Source organism: Sinocyclocheilus grahami, unplaced genomic scaffold (assembly GCF_001515645.1).
Source record: "Sinocyclocheilus grahami isolate Dianchi unplaced genomic scaffold, SAMN03320097.WGS_v1.1 scaffold106.1, whole genome shotgun sequence".
Taxonomy (NCBI): domain Eukaryota; kingdom Metazoa; phylum Chordata; class Actinopteri; order Cypriniformes; family Cyprinidae; genus Sinocyclocheilus; species Sinocyclocheilus grahami.
The window spans coordinates 3,287,822-3,308,766 of record NW_015505285.1 but is presented as its reverse complement, the minus strand read 5'-3'; the positions used below and the strand labels follow the sequence as shown (position 1 = coordinate 3,308,766).

At 37.6% G+C, this 20,945-nt stretch overlaps 1 protein-coding gene and 1 long non-coding RNA gene across 3 annotated transcripts in view; both read left to right on the top strand.

Moving 5' to 3' along the window:
• The first annotated feature begins 474 nt into the window (after positions 1–474).
• Positions 475–5,142, top strand: LOC107588669 (uncharacterized). The gene is made up of 3 exons (XR_001609614.1): positions 475–543; positions 2,298–2,305; positions 5,132–5,142. It is a non-coding gene; the product is annotated as an uncharacterized lncRNA (long non-coding RNA).
• Positions 5,143–16,742: 11,600 nt separating this feature from the next.
• LOC107588666 (galactosylgalactosylxylosylprotein 3-beta-glucuronosyltransferase 2-like) overlaps positions 16,743–20,945 on the top strand; it is a 20,009-nt gene continuing 15,806 nt past the window's right edge. For both annotated transcript variants that reach the window (XR_001609613.1, XM_016276868.1), the window contains exon 1: positions 16,743–17,757. Coding sequence is in view for 1 of the 2 variants with exons in the window: in XM_016276868.1 (XP_016132354.1) it covers positions 17,194–17,757 (564 nt within the window). In the remaining variant the exon portion in view is untranslated. The remainder of the gene's footprint in view (positions 17,758–20,945) is intronic.

Sequence of the window (20,945 nt, the reverse complement as noted above, 5' to 3'; positions counted from 1 at the left end):
ATGGGAGTGCGCTCTACCAGGGTCTTCCATGTAAATTACCTTCTGTTCCCATTGAGGTGTAAACTAATGCAAATTCCAATTGTTTGTACATGCCTCCATTTGGGGGATGTTTTATCTTGGTTTTGTATTTAAAGGATTGCAACAAAAGGGTCGGGGCGATTCTGCAACCAGAATGAACCCATAGCATGAAGTGTGTCCACACAAAAGTGTCTTATATTAATCTTTGAGAAGTTTATGTTTTGTATTGATTTGATATCTTTGAATTGGCTATGTAGTTGGCATAATACATATTTACCTGACTGATAATAAATTGTTACATTTGATTTAATTCAGTTTTACTCTGTAATTATTGACTCTAGTAGATTACGTTGTATCCTTTTTACCACATTTCCTGCGTCAGGTTACTAACGGACTAAAATTCAGTAGAGATGGAGCATAGGGCACACCAACTGTATCTTTAGAGATCCGTGTACTTAGATTGTAAGGGCTTATAGGGAATTTCCGTTTAGGTCAACTGGATGTTGTTCGACCAACCTAAATAGGGTGAGCCATGACCTCTGTTTATTGTAATGTTACTCTAGCTAAGTGCACATGGGAAACCATGGCATGACCATACCAAAGCTATTATCAGGGAAAGTAATGTTGGTTGGCTTATATCTATAGTAGTGGTCGTGACCTCTGACTAGAAATAATGTTGCTTTATTCAAGTGTATACAAATCTATGGGGGCTAAATATAAGTACTTTTAGAATGAGCAAGCATAGGAGCGGCCTTCTAAAGTATTAGCCAGTTACCTCTGTCTAACAATCAAGACTGATGAGAATGTGACCGTAAGATACGCTAACGGCTGAAGTGATATCTTTGAGCGACATGAGCACCCGAATGAACAAGTACAATAATATTAAAGAATAAATAGAATAATCAGATGTTTAGATAAATTACCCTATAAATTATCAATAATAATTGGCATTCTAACTCAAATGCGAGGTCATAATCATAATCATTAGATAGTAAAATGGAGTCAGATTACAATTGAACTTAAATTTGAATAACTTTGCACGCTGAAAAGACAGAACATGCAAGAAACCTTCAGCCATCACTGGATACCTTCCTTGGGCCAAGTGCGTGGACCTTACATTTGCAATCTTTTGCAACATTAGAAATGTCTTTACTGTCACTTATGATCATTTCAATGCATCCTTGTTTAGTAAAATTATTTTAAAAAATCTTACTCCATACTTTTGAATGGTTGTTTAACATGGTTTCCACAAAAATTTTAAGCAGCACAACTCTTTCAACACTGATGATAATAATACGAAATGTTACTTGAGCTGAAAATCAACCATTAAAATTATGTCTCAAGGATCATATGACACTGAAGACTGTAATGAATGATAAAATTCAGCTTTGTCATAGAATATATTCAAACAGAAAACTGTTATTTTACATTGTAAAAATATTTCACAATATTACAGTTTTTACAATACTTTTATTTAAATAAATGCAGCCTTGGTGAGCAGAGACTTTTCAAAATCATTAAAAATCTTAATTATTTCTTTTGACTGCCATTGTATGTTTTGTCGAGTGTAACTTGTAGTTGTAACAGGCATTAAGACCTTCTCAATCTGCTCATCCGCTGAAGGGAGCAATCTGTGTCTATTGAGTTAGCAAAGAAATCAAGAGTAGTTTCTAAGCAATTTGACAATCATACTTAGTAAACTGCTTGCCTGCCTCTTTTGGGAGCCATTGTGCATTTTATAGCTATTTTCTCATTACAAAAGCCATTTGTGCCAGGCTATGAGAGAAGAGAACAACAACGCAACAAGCAGAATGAGGAAATGTGGGTGGCAGAGTTTAAAGAGGAGGCAAAAATAATAATGACTTAGCCATCCCGTCCATTAATAGAACTGTAAGGAGCATGCATGCTCCTGAGTCAGCATGTAGGACCTGCTGAAGTGAGCTTAAATCTCTTGGTGGACATCCAAAGCTAATTTATGGGTCAAATAGCTGAATGACTGCCTGCCTCACAAACACTGTGACTGACAGGATACTTGAGTCAAGCTGGATGGGGGTGCCCTTAAAGTCAAGTCACCTTTGTTTATATAGCACTTGTTTTAATGCTGCTTTACAGTGATAAACAAGATAATAGATGCATACAAAATTCAGTTCTGCTGTAAAGCAGCTCTAAAAACGGCAATAGTAAACAGTCATTTTTCAATTGAAATCAGTCCATTGTTGATTGAACTACTTGATCATGCTAATATGCATTTCTTAGAAGTTGTGCAAAGAGCAATACAGTGATATTTGTCTTAATGTTCTTTTCTTGGGCTAATATTCTCAGATTATTAGCTAATGTAGCTAATAATATTCTAATAGGTTATGCTGAGCAGCTACTCAGGCTCAGAATGTTTGTAGAAAATCTTAATTGCCCATATGTGCTCTTGTATAAATGCTTTGGGTCCATATAATCTAATACTGTGATACAATGTTAGAACTCGATAAATGTGGCCATTCTGGCAGCCAGCCATACAGTACGTCTTGAAAACAACTTTGTAGTATTGTAATTCCACCACTAGAGAGCAGCCGTTCCTCTGTAATGAAAGTAATGCGTTCGTTTGTGAGTCCATACGCCGCGACTGTGAGGATACATTTGGTTAAAGGGAGCTTGTGGGACATAACTCTTAGTATGCATTATGAGTCAGACAGCCAGTTGTGGGGCGCTGGGGCAGCAGATGGGCTATTATCTGGATCTGTGCGAGAGTGATGGAGAGCCAAGCCTGTGCTAGATACAACACACCATTACTCAAACAAAATATCACTGTGCCAAAGAAATCCCTCCGCTTATACTGAAGCTTGCATCCACTCTTCTAAACAAGTGTATACAAATCTATGGGGGCTAAATATAAGTACTTTTAGAATGAGCAAGCATAGGAGCGGCCTTCTAAAGTATTAGCCAGTTACCTCTGTCTAACAATCAAGACTGATGAGAATGTGACCGTAAGATACGCTAACGGCTGAAGTGATATCTTTGAGCGACATGAGCACCCGAATGAACAAGTACAATAATATTAAAGAATAAATAGAATAATCAGATGTTTAGATAAATTACCCTATAAATTATCAATAATAATTGGCATTCTAACTCAAATGCGAGGTCATAATCATAATCATTAGACAGTAAAATGGAGTCAGATTACAATTGAACTTAAATTTGAATAACTTTGCACGCTGAAAAGACAGAACACGCAAGAAACCTTCAGCCATCACTGGATACCTTCCTTGGGCCAAGTGCGTGGACCTTACATTTGCAATCTTTTGCAACATTAGAAATGTCTTTACTGTCACTTATGATCATTTCAATGCATCCTTGTTTAGTAAAATTATTTTAAAAAATCTTACTCCATACTTTTGAATGGTTGTTTAACATGGTTTCCACAAAAATTTTAAGCAGCACAACTCTTTCAACACTGATGATAATAATACGAAATGTTACTTGAGCTGAAAATCAACCATTAAAATTATGTCTCAAGGATCATATGACACTGAAGACTGTAATGAATGATAAAATTCAGCTTTGTCATAGAATATATTCAAACAGAAAACTGTTATTTTACATTGTAAAAATATTTCACAATATTACAGTTTTTACAATACTTTTATTTAAATAAATGCAGCCTTGGTGAGCAGAGACTTTTCAAAATCATTAAAAATCTTAATTATTTCTTTTGACTGCCATTGTATGTTTTGTCGAGTGTAACTTGTAGTTGTAACAGGCATTAAGACCTTCTCAATCTGCTCATCCGCTGAAGGGAGCAATCTGTGTCTATTGAGTTAGCAAAGAAATCAAGAGTAGTTTCTAAGCAATTTGACAATCATACTTAGTAAACTGCTTGCCTGCCTCTTTTGGGAGCCATTGTGCATTTTATAGCTATTTTCTCATTACAAAAGCCATTTGTGCCAGGCTATGAGAGAAGAGAACAACAACGCAACAAGCAGAATGAGGAAATGTGGGTGGCAGAGTTTAAAGAGGAGGCAAAAATAATAATGACTTAGCCATCCCGTCCATTAATAGAACTGTAAGGAGCATGCATGCTCCTGAGTCAGCATGTAGGACCTGCTGAAGTGAGCTTAAATCTCTTGGTGGACATCCAAAGCTAATTTATGGGTCAAATAGCTGAATGACTGCCTGCCTCACAAACACTGTGACTGACAGGATACTTGAGTCAAGCTGGATGGGGGTGCCCTTAAAGTCAAGTCACCTTTGTTTATATAGCACTTGTTTTAAAGCTGCTTTACAGTGATAAACAAGATAATAGATGCAAACAAAATTCAGTTCTGCTGTAAAGCAGCTCTAAAAACGGCAATAGTAAACAGTCATTTTTCAATTGAAATCAGTCCATTGTTGATTGAACTACTTGATCATGCTAATATGCATTTCTTAGAAGTTGTGCAAAGAGCAATACAGTGATATTTGTCTTAATGTTCTTTTCTTGGGCTAATATTCTCAGATTATTAGCTAATGTAGCTAATAATATTCTAATAGGTTATGCTGAGCAGCTACTCAGGCTCAGAATGTTTGTAGAAAATCTTAATTGCCCATATGTGCTCTTGTAAAAATGCTTTGGGTCCATATAATCTAATACTGTGATACAATGTTAGAACTCGATAAATGTGGCCATTCTGGCAGCCAGCCATACAGTACGTCTTGAAAACAACTTTGTAGTATTGTAATTCCACCACTAGAGAGCAGCCGTTCCTCTGTAATGAAAGTAATGCGTTCGTTTGTGAGTCCATACGCCGCGACTGTGAGGATACATTTGGTTAAAGGGAGCTTGTGGGACATAACTCTTAGTATGCATTATGAGTCAGACAGCCAGTTGTGGGGTGCTGGGGCAGCAGATGGGCTATTATCTGGATCTGTGCGGGAGTGATGGAGAGCCAAGCCTGTGCTAGATACAACACACCATTACTCAAACAAAATATCACTGTGCCGAAGAAATCCCTCCGCTTATACTGAAGCTTGCATCCACTCTTCTAAACAATAATGCTGCCGCTCTCTCTCTCTCTTTCTGATACATTCACAATACACAAAGGTACAGGTGCATAATAAAAGTAATTACACAAACAATGAGGATAATATTATGATTACTATAATAATAATAATTATTATTGTTGTTGTTTTTTAATGTTATTATTAATTATTCTTATTAATAATAATAATTAGGCTATTATTATTATTGGCAATATCATTATTGCTGCTATTATTAACAATGAAATTATTTCTAAACATTTTTCTTTGACTAGTTCTATGCTCCCACAGTAAAATACATCGTTTTCTATCTTATATTAACATCTATTGTTTTTATATGCCATATATACCATATAGCTGAGCTTATGGTTTGTTTTTTGTTTTTCATTTTCTTTTTGTTTCTAAGGACATTTAATGTTTATTATGTTTATTAATGTTTTTTTTAAAGGGATAGTTCACCCAAAAATTCAAATTCTGTCAGTTACTCACCCTCAAGTCGTTCCAAACCCGTAATACCTTTGTTCACCTTAGGAACACAAATGAAGATATTTTTGATGAAATTCGAGAGCTTTCTGACCCTGCATAGACAGCAACATAACTACCACATTCAAGGTCCATTGTTAAAATAGTCCATGTGACATCAGCATCATGGTACTCTCATGAACTTGTGTCGAAGTCTGACATGAAAGAGATGAAATTGTTGAATAAAGTTGTTATTTTTGTTTTCTTTGCACACAAAAATATTCTTGTAGCTTCATAAAATTACAGTTGAACCACTAATGTCACATGGACTATTTTATCGATGTCCTTGCTACCTTCCTGGGCCTTGAACATAGAAAACGATGTGCGTATTTACGGGTTTGGACAGACATGAGGGTGAGTAAATAATAACAGAATTTTCCTTTTTGGGTGAAATATCTCTGTAAGATTGTTGGCTTGTTTGTTGATATTGTTGGATTGTTGATACATTTTGAGTTCGATTTCAGTTTGCAGAACATTTGATTTGTAAGTCACACCAACACTCCTGAAGCTACTTACTCAGACCACAATGATAAAATGTAAGCAATGTGGCCTGTTAATGACATGGATCTTGTCTGTTTGTTGTACTACTTTCTGAAAGCCAAGACTATGACAAGCTCACCACACACTTATATATATGTCTTGTGTCTCATTGGGCATGACATTCTACCAGCCCTTAGATTCTACTGAGAGCTTAATGAGACGACAGACTATTCATCAGCTATAGCAGACTGAATTTAAACAAGTAAAGTCAAGGGGTCATAACGAAGAGCAGCAACACTTCACACTAACTGTATATTTCACTCTTTATACTGTGGGATGAATAAAAGAAAGCACTGGAAACCTGAGAAAGAAAGATAATTAAAGTCATCTGAGGTCTCTTCGAAACCCACAATCTACAGGTTATAAACTGGAGTGTGCCAGGATTATGCAAGTCAATCAATTTTATAATTGTATGTAATTAATTAAAGATATGGGTCATTACCTTGTAGTCAAGTGTGTCTGTGCATTTCAAGGTTGCTTTTACAATCTAACTTAATGGCCTGGATGTCTCAACCGAGAATAGTAATCACATCCTCGCTGTGAGTGAACACGGAGACATTCGTGTCCTTCTAGCAAGGGTTGTGGGGGGTAAAAAGGCACATCAGCATTCAGCAGTCATGGCAGGCACCCACCCACAAATATCCTGGGATTTCAACTATGTGTCTAACGCAGAGGCGGACAAAGTACTCAGCTCCATTACTTGAGTGAAAGTACAGATACCGCTGGTCAAATATTACTCCATTACAAGTAAAAGTTGTAAAGACAGATTTTTACTTAAGTAAAACTACAGAAGTACTTGCTTTTAAAAGTACTTAAGTACCAAAAGTAAATTTCCTTTTTTATGTCAATGCACTGTTTTATTGTTGTATGTAATACTTGCAATACTTCTTAAGCAACTTAGAATACATTACACCTACTGAATATACTGACTAGCTTGTAGTATCTTTGGAATAAAGAGCTTTTAGAATGTTAAAAACATATGGGGGGAAAACTAAACAAAAATATATAAATAAATAAATATTTAACACCCCTACCCACCCCCACAAAAGCAGGATGGTAGTGATCTCACACAGCTCTGACAGTGTGTGCACACATCTATGTGTAGCCACGTACACAATTAAGGAAAATCAGACAATATTGTGTCTACTATATACCACAATATTAACTTCTTATTATTGAATTGTTGTAAATAAATATCACATTTGCAGCTAGTCAGTGCTCAAATGCTGGGAAATCATTTAATATAGCCCTTCAAGAGTGATCACTGATAAACTGTCTGAAAAAAAGAAAGTCAAGTTTTAGAGAAGAAAAAAAATCACCCACTGACTTTCAAAGCTGCTAACGACTTTCTACTTTGAGGACCTTGATAGAAATGTAGTGGAGAGAAAAATACAATATTTGTCTTTCAAATGTAGTGAAGTTAAAGTCATAAGTTCCCAGAAAAAATAATACTCAAGTAAAGTACCGATACTCAAAAAGTGTACTTAAGTACAATACTCAAGTAAATGTACTTAGTTACTGTCCGCCTCTGGTCTAACAGCACAAGGCCCTTATTTTACCATATTTCTCCCCTTTAGGCAAACACACACACACACACCTTTACTTCTGCCACACAGTGAATGTGTAACAGTGCGCTGTGACTGCAGCTTGACCATGGCTGTTAATTAAGTTCTTATCAGAGCTGTGTGTCTGTGCATCCACGGGGCTCCTGGGACGCCCCCAGATACGCAGCAGCGGACCCCTCTGACATATCTTTCAGCTTTATATCAGGTGATGTATTTAATGAAATAAACACCTAAAAAAACAAACAATGGCACAAGGTATAACATCGCCCCAAGAGAGCGAACGAGAGCATCTGGAGCAGGTGACAGAAGGGAGGAAGGGGGTTTAACGGCATACAGACACCGACATAAATCACACAGCACGCTGACAAATAATGCTCAGTGTCACAGACAGCTGATTGCAGGTAAAAATATATAGGCATAGGCACTCATGTTGATGAGACGCTTCTCCATAATGACATATATTGTTATGGATGGCCCATAGTTTTCATAAGAGCTTTGTGCCATTTCCTGGACTGTGATGACGGGTGTTTTATTAGAAGTACACTGGCTTTGCTACCAACATCTGCACACAGAGAAGCGCAAGCTACAAAAACTGGCCATTCATATTTTATTAGCCATTTTGCTGGCTATCCATAATTCACAGTGGAGCGTACTTAACAGGCCTGCTCTAGGAGAGTGGACCAATTATACGGCCCCTGTGAAGGAGGATTGATTCTGTTTGGGTCACCGTGTCTGTGTGTGTTTGTGTGGTCTGCAGGTGATTACAGGAGTTATAAATGCAGGAGGCTGCAGGGAGATGGAGAACAGGAGTGGACAGTATGGTTAGCTTTTCATTAATTATCTCAGCTTGGGTTCTTTAAACGGTATGTTCATACAGCAGAGTTCAGCTTTCTAATGCTGTTATTATTATTAATGTTCATTTGATCAAACAAATTTTAATGACTTTCCGATTCGCAGTTAGAAATTGAATATTGGTGAAGTGGGATAGTTAAAAAATTAAAATAATGTTCAGTGTCTTGCACAGACTAACCGTTTCATTTCATAAGACCTCAATATTGCAGGAGCCACGGGTGAGAAAATCACCTCTTGGATGGCCTGAGGGTTAGTAAATTAACAGCAAATTTTCATTTTTGGGGGGAACGGTCACTGTCCCTTTAAAATTGATCTCCATTGTTTCCATACAAATTTTCTTAAACTATATAGATAAAAAACTGATTTCATCTTTGGGAATAAACAGATTGGGTTCCTTTATCAGAAATAAAAATAGGTTAATAAAAATATAAAGGTTCACTTAATGTTCACTAAATGTGACATTAAGTAAAGTGTATTAGAAAATCTAAAAAGGTATGTTTATAGTATACATACTTATATTAACCTCCTGTATATATGGTCCAAGTCTAGCTTGTTTATGTTAAAAGATTTATTTATGGTAAGAGATATTTTGGATATTTAGATTCTAGTTTAAAACGTTAGGAAAATATCCACTTTATCAATATTTGTCCTGAATTGGAAAGTCTGCTGAGTCACACGCTTATCTTGTTTACAATGCTGCATTATTGTCCTTTCTTTAACCTGACCTTGCCTCATGTGGATTGAGCATCTGTCTGTGTATAACTGACATTTACATTGTCATTTATTTGTTCAATAAAGGTTACTGCTGAACGACCTGCACGACATTTAAATATTTGACGATCTGCTTACTGTTTGTTTGTTATTTGTATGCAGGAATTATGTCATTATTCATTCTTCATGTGACATTATTGTTATCTTTCTATTTGTGTGACATACACACACACACACACACACCAAACCTCCTTATAATCCTTATATTATAATACACTCCTGCAGCTTTACTAATCACAGCACTCAAGATTATTATGGCCTAATGCACGTCTGTGCCATTTAATTAAGAAAGTTCAGTAAAGACTTTGAAAAGTCCTCCTGTCTGTCATTCCTAACCTACGCCCCTCGACGAGCACTAAATCCTCCTAAGGGTCTGTGGCTCTTTCTATTCCATGCTAATATCTTCCTCACTAAAGACTGGAGCTAACCTCGTTTAACAGAGCACTGCTGTGGTGTATAAAAATGCAATACAGCACAAACAGATTAGGAAGAAATTTCAGCGGCTGCTCACATTTGCTTTTTTCATTTTCAAGATCATTAAATGTTGACAGTTCTTCTGTCATTAAGTGGAGGAAGTTAATTATGGCTTTGAAATGTAGTGCCATCACATTCAAACAAAATCTGAATATTAGAAAGTAGTCATTTCAGCTGGAGGACATATCCATTTCACACTACATATAAAAGCCCTCTGAATGAGTATTGTGTTTCTAACAATATGATTTAAAAACAGAATTCTAACACTAAATTAGAGACTAGGGTCTGTAAATTACACCTTGTCCAGGCCCTATTCATGTCGGCACATTTGGAAACAATGATCGCAAATGAAATCTCTATAATATCTCAGTTGTTTGATATTTTAAATTGAGCTGAGACGAGCATATGCTTTTTTTGTATGATTGCATCTCATTTCAAATCATATGAAGTGTGCTTTTTACCAATTACTACCACAGCAATGAAAAATTACATTTCTTTAATCTCATTCGCTTCTCCTAGACCATGAGAATAAATGGAGAGCAAATTGAGTCTCTTACTTAGGGCTCTTTTTAACACTGAATCCTAAGATAAGAAAACAAAAAGCAGAAGGACATGGTCAGATTGGACAGCTTTTTTGATGTATATATTGTAAACTTACTAAACATAGTCTAATGTGCTTGTTGTATGTGTGTACATATGATGGTATTGGTATTTTTACCAGCTTATAACTCACAAATAGCTTATAAAATGACAGAACAGTGCCAGGAATTGCTCTGTTGAACACACTCTCCAACGCCTGTACTGGACTGTAAAGGGCAGCATAGTATCTATATGAGAAGAACCAGGTATGCTTGAGCATTTTGTCTTTCTTAGGGTTGCATCTTGTTATATCATGTCCTGTTTCTGGTTCTTTTAGATGTCTTTGGTCCATGTTGCATTCATATATCAATCGAACCTCACCAGAGTTCATTTGGGAGCGGATAGAGACCCACTATTTGAAGGGCAGCAAGGTTCGGATGCCAGTGTTCAAACTTTTTCAAATGAACCAATTGTACCAGAGTTCATTTTAATTGAACCAAATCTGCCAAGTGCAATTTGGCAGATTTGGCAAACTGCGCTCAAATTTGCAGAGTCTGCATTCAAAAGTCAGATTTCAGTATGAACTCAAACATTTTAGCAGCACGACCAAATTTTCCGCACTGCTATCCACATGAATTTTATCACTCTATGCTCCTACTGTCTGCCAACGATTGTCTCATTTGCTCCTATTTTTATTTCTCCCAGGAATTTTATCATTTTATCAACACAGCGCAGTGTGTTGTAGCACACGGTCTAACCGCCGATTACATTGGATACAGATGCTAAAATTAAATTTAAAGGGACCTCCGATACGGAGTAATGAAAGAGCAACCTCTAAGCAATACAGTTTTCATCGGGGAGTGTCCCTTTTCCAGCTGAGATAAAAACCAAGGGGTGTCGTCATTTATCAGCAGGTCAGAAAGAAGTCAGCAGGCTGGGTGTGGCAGGGACAGCGTATCCTTCCAGCATGGAAATGAAACTACTCTTCAAGTCTTGTATACTCCACTCCACCGTAAGGATTCATCCAGTTCCCAGTGGGACTAAACGAACAGAATCAAGAGTTTCCAAAAAGAAGTGAACAGGCCAGGGAGGCAAGCTTAATTGATAATCCTGTCACCGCTCTTTATCGTTAACGGCTTCGTGTCACAGTAACAAATTAGATTGTTGCAGGATGAGACCAATTAATTGTGATGTAAGAAGGCCTTGCCAAGTTCCCTGTGCCAGATGCAATTGTGAACACCCGTGATGTCTTGGTTTTGCTGGAGCTCTCTATCAGAATGTCATTCTCTATTCTGCATCTTTCATGATTTGCAAATGCCTTCTCAGACAGAATGTGAAAGCATTTTTTTTGTTCATATCTTCACTGTTTTCTTTCCTGTGAGAAAAGAGTCAGGACGTACTTCGGCACAGCTGTTTTTATTGAAACTAAATGGCAACGTGCTACATCAATGCTGATGGCGAACAGCACACGCACAACACAACCACTGTAGAAATCAGCCATTCAAGATGTGAAGATCAAGGCCAGATCAGACAGTGTAAAGAGGTAAGAGAAGGACCACTTGAAAAGATACGAATAGGAAGAAATGGTAACACTTATTATAGCAGCCATAAGATTGGAAGAACCAATTGTTTTTTAATAGTTTATTACTGTAGAATATTTGCACATTGGACTAGCCTGTTTGGTTTTTTAGCCATAATTTTAGTGCAAAAGAAGATAATGTATTAAATTATTGTCAGAGCTGATTCCAATTTTAAAATCTGTCACTGAAATGAGTTTTGGAAGTTTTAGACTTTCTCCTAACAAATATATAGAATTTGTCCTTTGCCTATTACCCATTTAAAAAAAATAGCTGCCAGAGACATTACCAAGAAGGCTGGCGAATAAAGTTAAGTCTGGCCAGAATCAGTCCAATCCAATCCAGTATTTCAAATGCATCATTCGGCATTTGTGAGGTTAGAGAACTTTCTCATTCAATCTCTCCTTCTCTAGCAGATATAATTTCCCTATGGATTAATTAAGGACCTAAATGACCTTTCACTGCATGTATGTCCCACGAAGACAAAGCGCAGTGTTAAGACAATCTGGACTGCTATCATCATGTCTATATGTGGTCTCGCAGGCCATCGTTACATCAACAAGTTGCTCTGCTAGTGCAAGTAAAAAATGAATATGCCGTGTGTGGCAACAAATACAACCACGCTCAGTATTTCCGAGGATCCTGCAGGTAAATGTTTAAGCTGGCCACAGTGTGAGAGAGCCGGCTTGGTATCATAGGTGCTAATACGTGTTTATCCCAGGGCTCATACCTTTGATGTAGACCCGGATTGAGGAGTGTCATCATCTATTAATATACTCGTAATATGTGGCCTGTGAAATGCCATGTTACCGATTCAGCGCCATTTTCTTGTGATTGAGCTCCAAGAGACATCTTTTGTTATGTAAATCTCTCCCACAGCATGATATTCTGCCACAGATTCAAGGTTATTACAGCACATATTCATCCTTCATCATTCATTGCAGTGCTAGGACTGCTTTTATTCACTGGTTAAAAGAACATCATGAGAATCTCGAAGACCGCATTAGACAAAGATGATGAAATATACAATGCAAAGAGATGTTAACTATCAAAAGTCAAAAAAGATTGATAGCATGCTTGGATGCTTCAGATTAGCACTTTCTTCAGTGTCCTTGAAATGAAAGAGCTTGCAAAATTACTTCTGTCATTTAGAGGTTGCGTGACCTGCATACATCTGACTCTGTTCTGGAAATTATTCACACACACTCGCATTTTGGAGCTAAATGGGCTGTTCTTACACTAAAGCTTGTGAGAAACAAAGTCAGTTAAATTATTATGGCAATTAAGCTTTTATAAGCCAATTTTGCCGTACATCTTAAAACTCAATTTATTGTACAGCTGAAATGGTGGCAGAATTGGAAACACAAACCGTTATCAGGTTGAAACATTGGATGCATTACGCTCGAAAATTAGATTAGGCTTGGAACAAGTGAAACTATTTGAATGCTTCGATTTTTAGTTGAGAAAAAGTCCAACAGCAATTTGTTTCTGTAGCTTCGAGAACAGATACCTAATGCTGTTAACTCCAGACCAATTGATTCCATTGAGTTATGTTGAGAAAATGTATTGGCTCAAGCGAAATTCACACAATAATGGAAAGTGATGAAAAGTCATTTCTATGCAAATGGTGTTGACAAATGCATTCTATATTTCCTGCTTATTGTGAAGATCTAAATTGCTTTGCCTCACTCTTATTGAATTGAGACCTAAATTATCGTTTAATCTAGTTGTGCTGTGATTTATTTTCATGGGGCACTGCTTTAATTGGTTGTTATTGCGTTCTGTTGGCTTCAACAGCACGCATGAGTATTGAAAGGATATTTCTCCATCAATAAACAGCTTTTCTTTTCCTCCTCCCCCACCCATGAAAGCCATTAAATAGTCCAGTCCATGCTCTCCTGCGAAGCATCATCAGCGTGAAGGAAGATGGGAGGATTACCAGATTAGATTGACTGCAAAAATGCACAGCAGCATCATTTTCTCTTTTGAAGTGTTTCATAGTGTCTCTTGTTCCTCCTGAACAGCATAAATCCTCCACAAATCAAGAAAAAAACACTTGCTCCATGTAATAGAACAGTTCACTGTGGATCAATTCCATTACATCCAAGACCTGAGGCTCTTTTCTTGAATAAACAGGCCATAACCATTGTGCTTCTCCTTATACTTCATAGTGCTTCTCTTTCATGCTAGATGCAATGAAATGAACAATAGCCACTGTTACCTGTCAGATCTCAGTCATTTGCAATAAAAGGTTGCCCACAATGAGATAGCATCTCTGACAGTTGCTTCTATTTTCTGTGATTGACATTGTCTGTGGTGACAGGGGGTGGCATGTCGAGGATGAGAGGACAAGGCTGGATGTCACAATCCATTGCTGTCATCGCACTGTGAATGGAGACACAAGACGGTCAAATAGACACACCAGCACTGAAATGAACATCATAAAAGCCTGCAGGCGATGTGTCAGCCATTTTGATTACAATGTAGACTGTTAAATCTAATAAGTTGCCATGTTGCTTTTTACCTTGTTGTTTGTCATGCATCAGGATGTTTTGTTTATGCCATCAGGTGATCTGGTAAATCTACAGATGGGAATATGCCTGAAGCAAATGAACATCAACAGAATGAGTCTTCAGTCAATCATATTGTTAATGTGCAAAAATGAAGATGGATTTCACAGGATCTTCATACACAAGCTGACAATTAATTGTCATTTTAAACAACATTAATTTAGTTGTGTTTTACATTGATCGACAAAACAAAAATCCTTTGGCTAGTAGTTTCCATCAATGTACATTGTCTACATACTCAGGTATCTTACCTGTAGTTTTAGATGCAGAGCGTTTAAAATAATCTGCAAATTATATACAGTAATAGCAAAATAATTGAAGATGTTCTTGTTTTTCATGAACACACCTTCCGTTATTGGAATCTCAGATGTCTGACTGTCCCTCTGGAACAAACAAAAGTGGTGCTAGTTTTTATTGAACAAATTCCACATTTGTTAATTGTTAACAAATTAACTTTTTTTTAACAATTTCCGCCAAACCAAACCTCGTTTTTAAGATTATTTTCAGAATCAAAATGCTTATAACATAAAGTATTTATGATTACAATAAATTCAAGCACAAAATTAAAAACATCTATGTTATCTATTAGTATTGCAAGCATAGGCCTAAGTGATAACTTCTAAAAACAGCCCACTGTATTTATTTAGTTTGTAAATAAACTATAAGCTTGAAAGCTTGAATCTAAAATCATTTTCCTAAAAAAGTCAAGAGGTTAATAAGGTAACACTTTACAAGGTTCATTAGTTAACTACATTAGTTTACATGAACTAAGAATGAACAATACTTCTAAAGTATTCATTAATCTTAGTTAATGTTAATTTCAGCATTTACTAATGCATTAGGCTATTAAAATCACAAGTTGTGTTTGTTAACATTAGTCAATGCACTGTGAACTAAAATGAACAATGAACGACTGTATTTTTATTAACTAACATTATGATTAATAAATAGTGTAATAAATGTATTGTTCATTGTTTGTCCATGTTAGTTAATATTAATTGTATAATAACATTAATAATAATAACATTAACTGATGTTAACAAATGACACCTTATTGTAAAGTGTCAGCATGATGTAACTAAATATATAAGTCAATAAATATCAGCCAAACCAAACCTCTTTTTTTTAGGAATTAAAATGCTTAAAGGGTTAGTTCACCCAAAAATTCCACCACCTACTGGGATGGAGTGTGAGGCGATGATGTGAGGTGGGAAATGCTAATCCTAAAAAAAATCCTTCTATATTTTATTATATACATTTGTTCTTTTCAGAAAATTAATAAGAGCTTTATAACCTTTATGAGAACTGTTTAACACATTCTGTAACGCAGGGTTCCTCAAATCTTGCCCTGGAGGGCCAATGCGCTGCAGAGTTTAGCTCCAACTCTGATCAAACTCACCTACCTGTGATTTTCTAATGATCCTGAAGACATTGATCAGCATGCTCAGGTGTGTTTGATATGGGTTAGAGCTAAACTCTGCAGGAAAGGGGATCTCGTGGGCCAGATTTGAGGATCCCTGCTGTAATGTCATAGAATTAATGCCAGCAGATTTTAATTCCTCTTTTAACTGTATTCTTTCCCTTTCATATGCCCTACAGTTAATCAGCACGTGCTCGACAGTTTCTGGAAGTCCACAGTGATTACATTGACCAGATTCATGTTTTCCTATCATCTGGAGTGATTTATTAGGAGTAGAGTGTCCAGTTCTCAATCGAGATATAACTGTATCATCCCTTCTATTACCATAAGCAGTTCTTACATGGCCTACTTGTTGTTTATATATATATATTATACAAATGTCTGTGCTTCTAATTCGTGACTGGTGTTTTTTGTTCTCGCGCTCGTCACTAATCACGCAACGCCGACGTCCCACGTCATCCGCCGGAACGCCTTCCGCATAGAATACCGGAAGTGAGAGAAAGAAAAGCGTTTATTACGTTTGAAATAAGGTGAATTAACACTTTAAAATAAAATGAGTATGGGAAAGTAATTATGATTACAATAGATTCAAAATTAAAAACCATATATGTAATTTGCCTTGCAAGCATTTGGGTAAGTTCTAACAACAACCCTTTGTACTCATTTACAGTTTAAAAATAAACTGTACACGTCTAACAGACAAATATGTGAATATTAGCCTGACGTACATGAAAGTCTGCCATCGCGTAAAAAACAGACAACAATGCAAGCGATTCCTCTCTCGCTCTGTAGTGTGCAGGTGGGGACTGGGGAAGGAGAAACCTCAGTTTGAAGTCTCAGTCTTCCTCATTTCAACGAACTACAGCAGCGTCCGTCGGACCATCAGCTCAGTCCCATCATTCGATGCAGTTTTGAATAATCATAACACATACATGGATTTATTGCACTCCAAGTTATGCACGTGACCAAAACAATGACCTGTTGTTATTTTTGGCACTGTTCTCTGCGCTGAACGACTGAAGAATCCCCATATCACCGAGCATCATCTCAGGGAACGGACTCTGGCGGAGCGCAGGACGGGATGGGATCGCAACAGCGCGTTTAGGAAACGGGAATGGCAAGTTTAAACGTCCATGGACTGCGGATGCTTGCTAAAATACACGCGAGGGACGGCTTTAAAGGAAGTTTAAAAAGTAATAATCTGCAATAATTCAATAATCGGCTGTGAATGAACTGCTCTGTCAGTGGCGGACTGTTAATTCTTCACATTAAGCAGCGCTGGTTCTTCGGGCACAATGAAATCCATCTTCTACACGCGCTTTTTCATCCTTCTTCCCTGGATCTTGATAGTGATCATCGTGATCGACATCGATACGAAGAGGCTGTCTGTTCGGAACACGGCCAGCTTTTATTTGTCTCGGCTGGGAAATGTGCAGCAGCGGCAGGTCGTCAGGACGACTCGCACCAGCAGCAGCAGCAGCACCAGCAGCGGGAGTAACGCCACATCTCTACCGGTCATTTATGCCATCACTCCTACTTACAGCCGAGCGGTGCAGAAAGCAGAGCTCACCCGCTTGGCAAATACGTTCCGCCTGGTTCCGCAGTTCCACTGGATCGTGGTGGAGGACTCTAACTCCCACACGGAGCTGGTTTCTCGGTTTCTCGCCCGCTCTGGGCTGCGATACACTCACCTGAACGTGTTCACCCCGCGCAGGTTCAAGCGGACAGGGATGCCCCGAGCGACCGAGCAGAGGAACTTAGCGCTCGGCTGGCTGAGAGGACATCGCTCGGTCAAAGATAAAGGAGTCGTTTTCTTCGCGGATGATGATAACACGTACAGCCTTGAGTTATTTGAAGAGGTAAATTCGTCTTCTTGAGATGACTATTGGCTTAGACGAGTAAGGATTGATATGAAATCTGAAAAATGAAGTATACTTGGTTAGAAAAGCAATTACAGTAGAAATGCTACATTGCAAATAGTGGCAATTAGACAGAGATATATGGGCTTCTCAAGAAACCTCTGCTGGTTCACACTGGTCCGAGTCATAAGAGCTCACCTCCATGAATCTATGACATTTCGTTGTCTAGATATGGCTGGGATTTGCTATATGGTTGCTAGGGTGTTGCTACAATCTCTTTGTTGGCCCAGGTCCAAAAAAAAAATAAACACCCCAGGGTCTCACCCCATACGTCTGACCCATTGAAAAAGGTCAAGCATGTCAACCCAAATGGTGCAGGATGAGATAATTTCCCCCCTAAGAAGCAGCACATTAATATATGCCCATCTTATTTTTTTTCCCTCAAATGGAATACAGCATCTATAAAACGCAACAGATGTATAAGTGGGGAGCATAGATCTACATGCTTTACAAAGTGTGATATACACAATCCAGTTGAGAACCTTGAGAACCTGCAGTTTTTTATAAAATTGAAAACCTAAAAATTTAAAGCAGCAATTAAAGTCAAGTCAATTCAACCTCTATATTGTCATTGTACAAGATGTTTATACTCCACAAGGTTGCTGTATACATTTAAATATATAATTAGAGAGAAAGAGAAGTATTGTGGCAATTAATAACTCGCAAAGCATCAGGAGACTTCGCTGTGACATCTGTCCCTATGGACATTTATGCGATGTGTTTTATCACACCATTGCCATCTATTTCTTATGAGTCTCAAAAGCGCAGCAGTTGACACACATAAGTGAAGGCGACCCAGTATACTCTGTAGCCAAGCAGAGTGAATTAACCCAGTTTAAGGCAGTGGAAGTCACCGAGAAACGAGAGTGACCTGACAGCTGGGAAATTAGGATTTGTCTGTTTAAACGGTTGTCTGTGGACGACGGATGAAACTGATAACACTGTGAAGTGATGAGTGGAGAGACACTTCATTTGAGGCTGTCTTAGATTACGCTTTTCTACGTCTTGCACACATTAAAAACCTTTTCAATACTGCACATATTTCTTCAGGATATATTTTTGATCAAGTCAGCTGGATTCTGGTAAATGTGTAAGCAGTAGGATTAAAGGAGTAGTTCTCTCAAAAATAAATATTATTATTATTTCATTAGCTGTACAAAACAGCTCATTATGCTGCTTGAAACTGCAAGCCGGTATTATTTTACATATTATTTTAATGTATTGTCCTAATTATAAACACATTGGTTTGTAGTGCAAACAGTTTTACTGCACTTTGATATACTTCTTGTTTCCCTATAGCGGCTAATGAATCGGAAGTCTCACATATTCATAGAAAACAGCTTACTTCCACGTTAAAAAATAAGGTGGATAGTGCAGTATGCAAAATTAAATGTAATGCACAAGTAATAATGACCACTTTTAACATTATTTTATTGTGTTTTTGGGTCCTTTCTGGAGTTGGACCAACATGGACATCACATGTGATAACAATTTTCATTGATAGTTGAACCATCCCTTTAATCAACTTAATTGCACAGGAAAACATATTTAACAAGTTCGCTTTTCATATTAATTAATATGATGCAATTTGTTTGAAAATGTGCAACTTCTTTAGAAAAAAGCATGAAGGTTTACCCATAAAAAAATCATCAGTGGGTTGTAAGATAATTGAACAAAAACATACAAATTCAAATGAATTAGCCACCAAAACATACAAATTTAAGAATGGCCATGGAAATGTGTTGCTTTGTATTCAATGTCTGATGGTTGGACATTTCTTTTATTTGACTGGAAAGCATAAAAAGGGCACCAGGAAGCTGACAGCAGTCAAATGATGAGATGAGAGAAAAGGTTTCCTCCTTTGCATTATATTCTCTGTCCAATCTACAGTAACACAAAATCTTTTTCTCTCTCTTGGCTGTTGTCCAAACCCTGCACTTATAGACATCATCTCATTTATCATCAATTATTCTACCCTTCTCTTACCTCTGCTTTTTCCTCCCGTCTAAGCCATTCTCTTTTCCTCTGCCACGGGCCTTACTGCACTCCTCATTCCTTCAATGCTTGCTTTGTGCATCCCTTCCTCTCTCTGCCTCTTTCTCTTTCTGTCTCTCTCTCCATTTCTCCAGAACACAGTTGGACATGAGGATGAACACATGGAACAGCCCCTGAGGGGTAGAGCACAGTGTCAGTATGCTGATGACCCCTGCTCTGCTCAACACAAACACATTACACAGCACAACAATGAGAGTCATTTGGCCTTTCTCAACAGCTAGTGTTTCATAATGACAAATATTAATGACACATAGGAAATGTATTCATTTAGCACATACTGTTTTCCCCAAAGAGAAATGCTACAGCTCGAGTGATTCATCCTCAGGCGACAGTAACATAAAAGAACTGCAATACAAGGTCTCAAAATTAGCTAGAAAAGCACAAACTAGTACAGATATGTGACAGAGCAACAGTGAAACAACAGTTTTGTTAAGGTGTAGTAGGGAGTTGAGTACAGTAATCAAGTTCTAGTGGGAAAAAAATTTGGTCATCTATTGACCCTTCGCATGGAGTTTGATCGACAGGTGATCTGACCAATCATAACACAGAATCTGCCATTTTTGTCCGACAAACACACCAGACTGGAAAGTTGATTAACATCGGTGGACTTGAACTTGAAAAATGGTGTGTATTGACATCTTTCCGCGGTTGAAACAAGATACCTTCTGATACTCATTCATGTTTCTTTCATGTTATAACTAGTAAAGAGGAAGAGATGATCGGTTCACGTCACATGCCGCTTGAACTGAGGCGCTACAGTGATCTGTCACGACACAATAACGAGGCACAAAACGGTATTTATTGTTTGAATTTCTTTAAAAATGACAAAAATGTTTCTTTGTTTTAAATCTAAAGTAACCTGCTCTGTCTTGTCTGTCAGTGTCCTCTTTGCTCCGCAATGTAACAGTTATTTTTCACTGCGTGAGAACATGATGTGTGGCATGAGAGTGGCATGGCTTTTTGGACATAGCAACAGTAACGAGGGGGGGGGGGGGGGGGGGGGGTTTTTGACTGTAACTGTAAACTGATTACCAACTACTATTGTTAACTGCAAGTAAATGCAGTTACTCCTA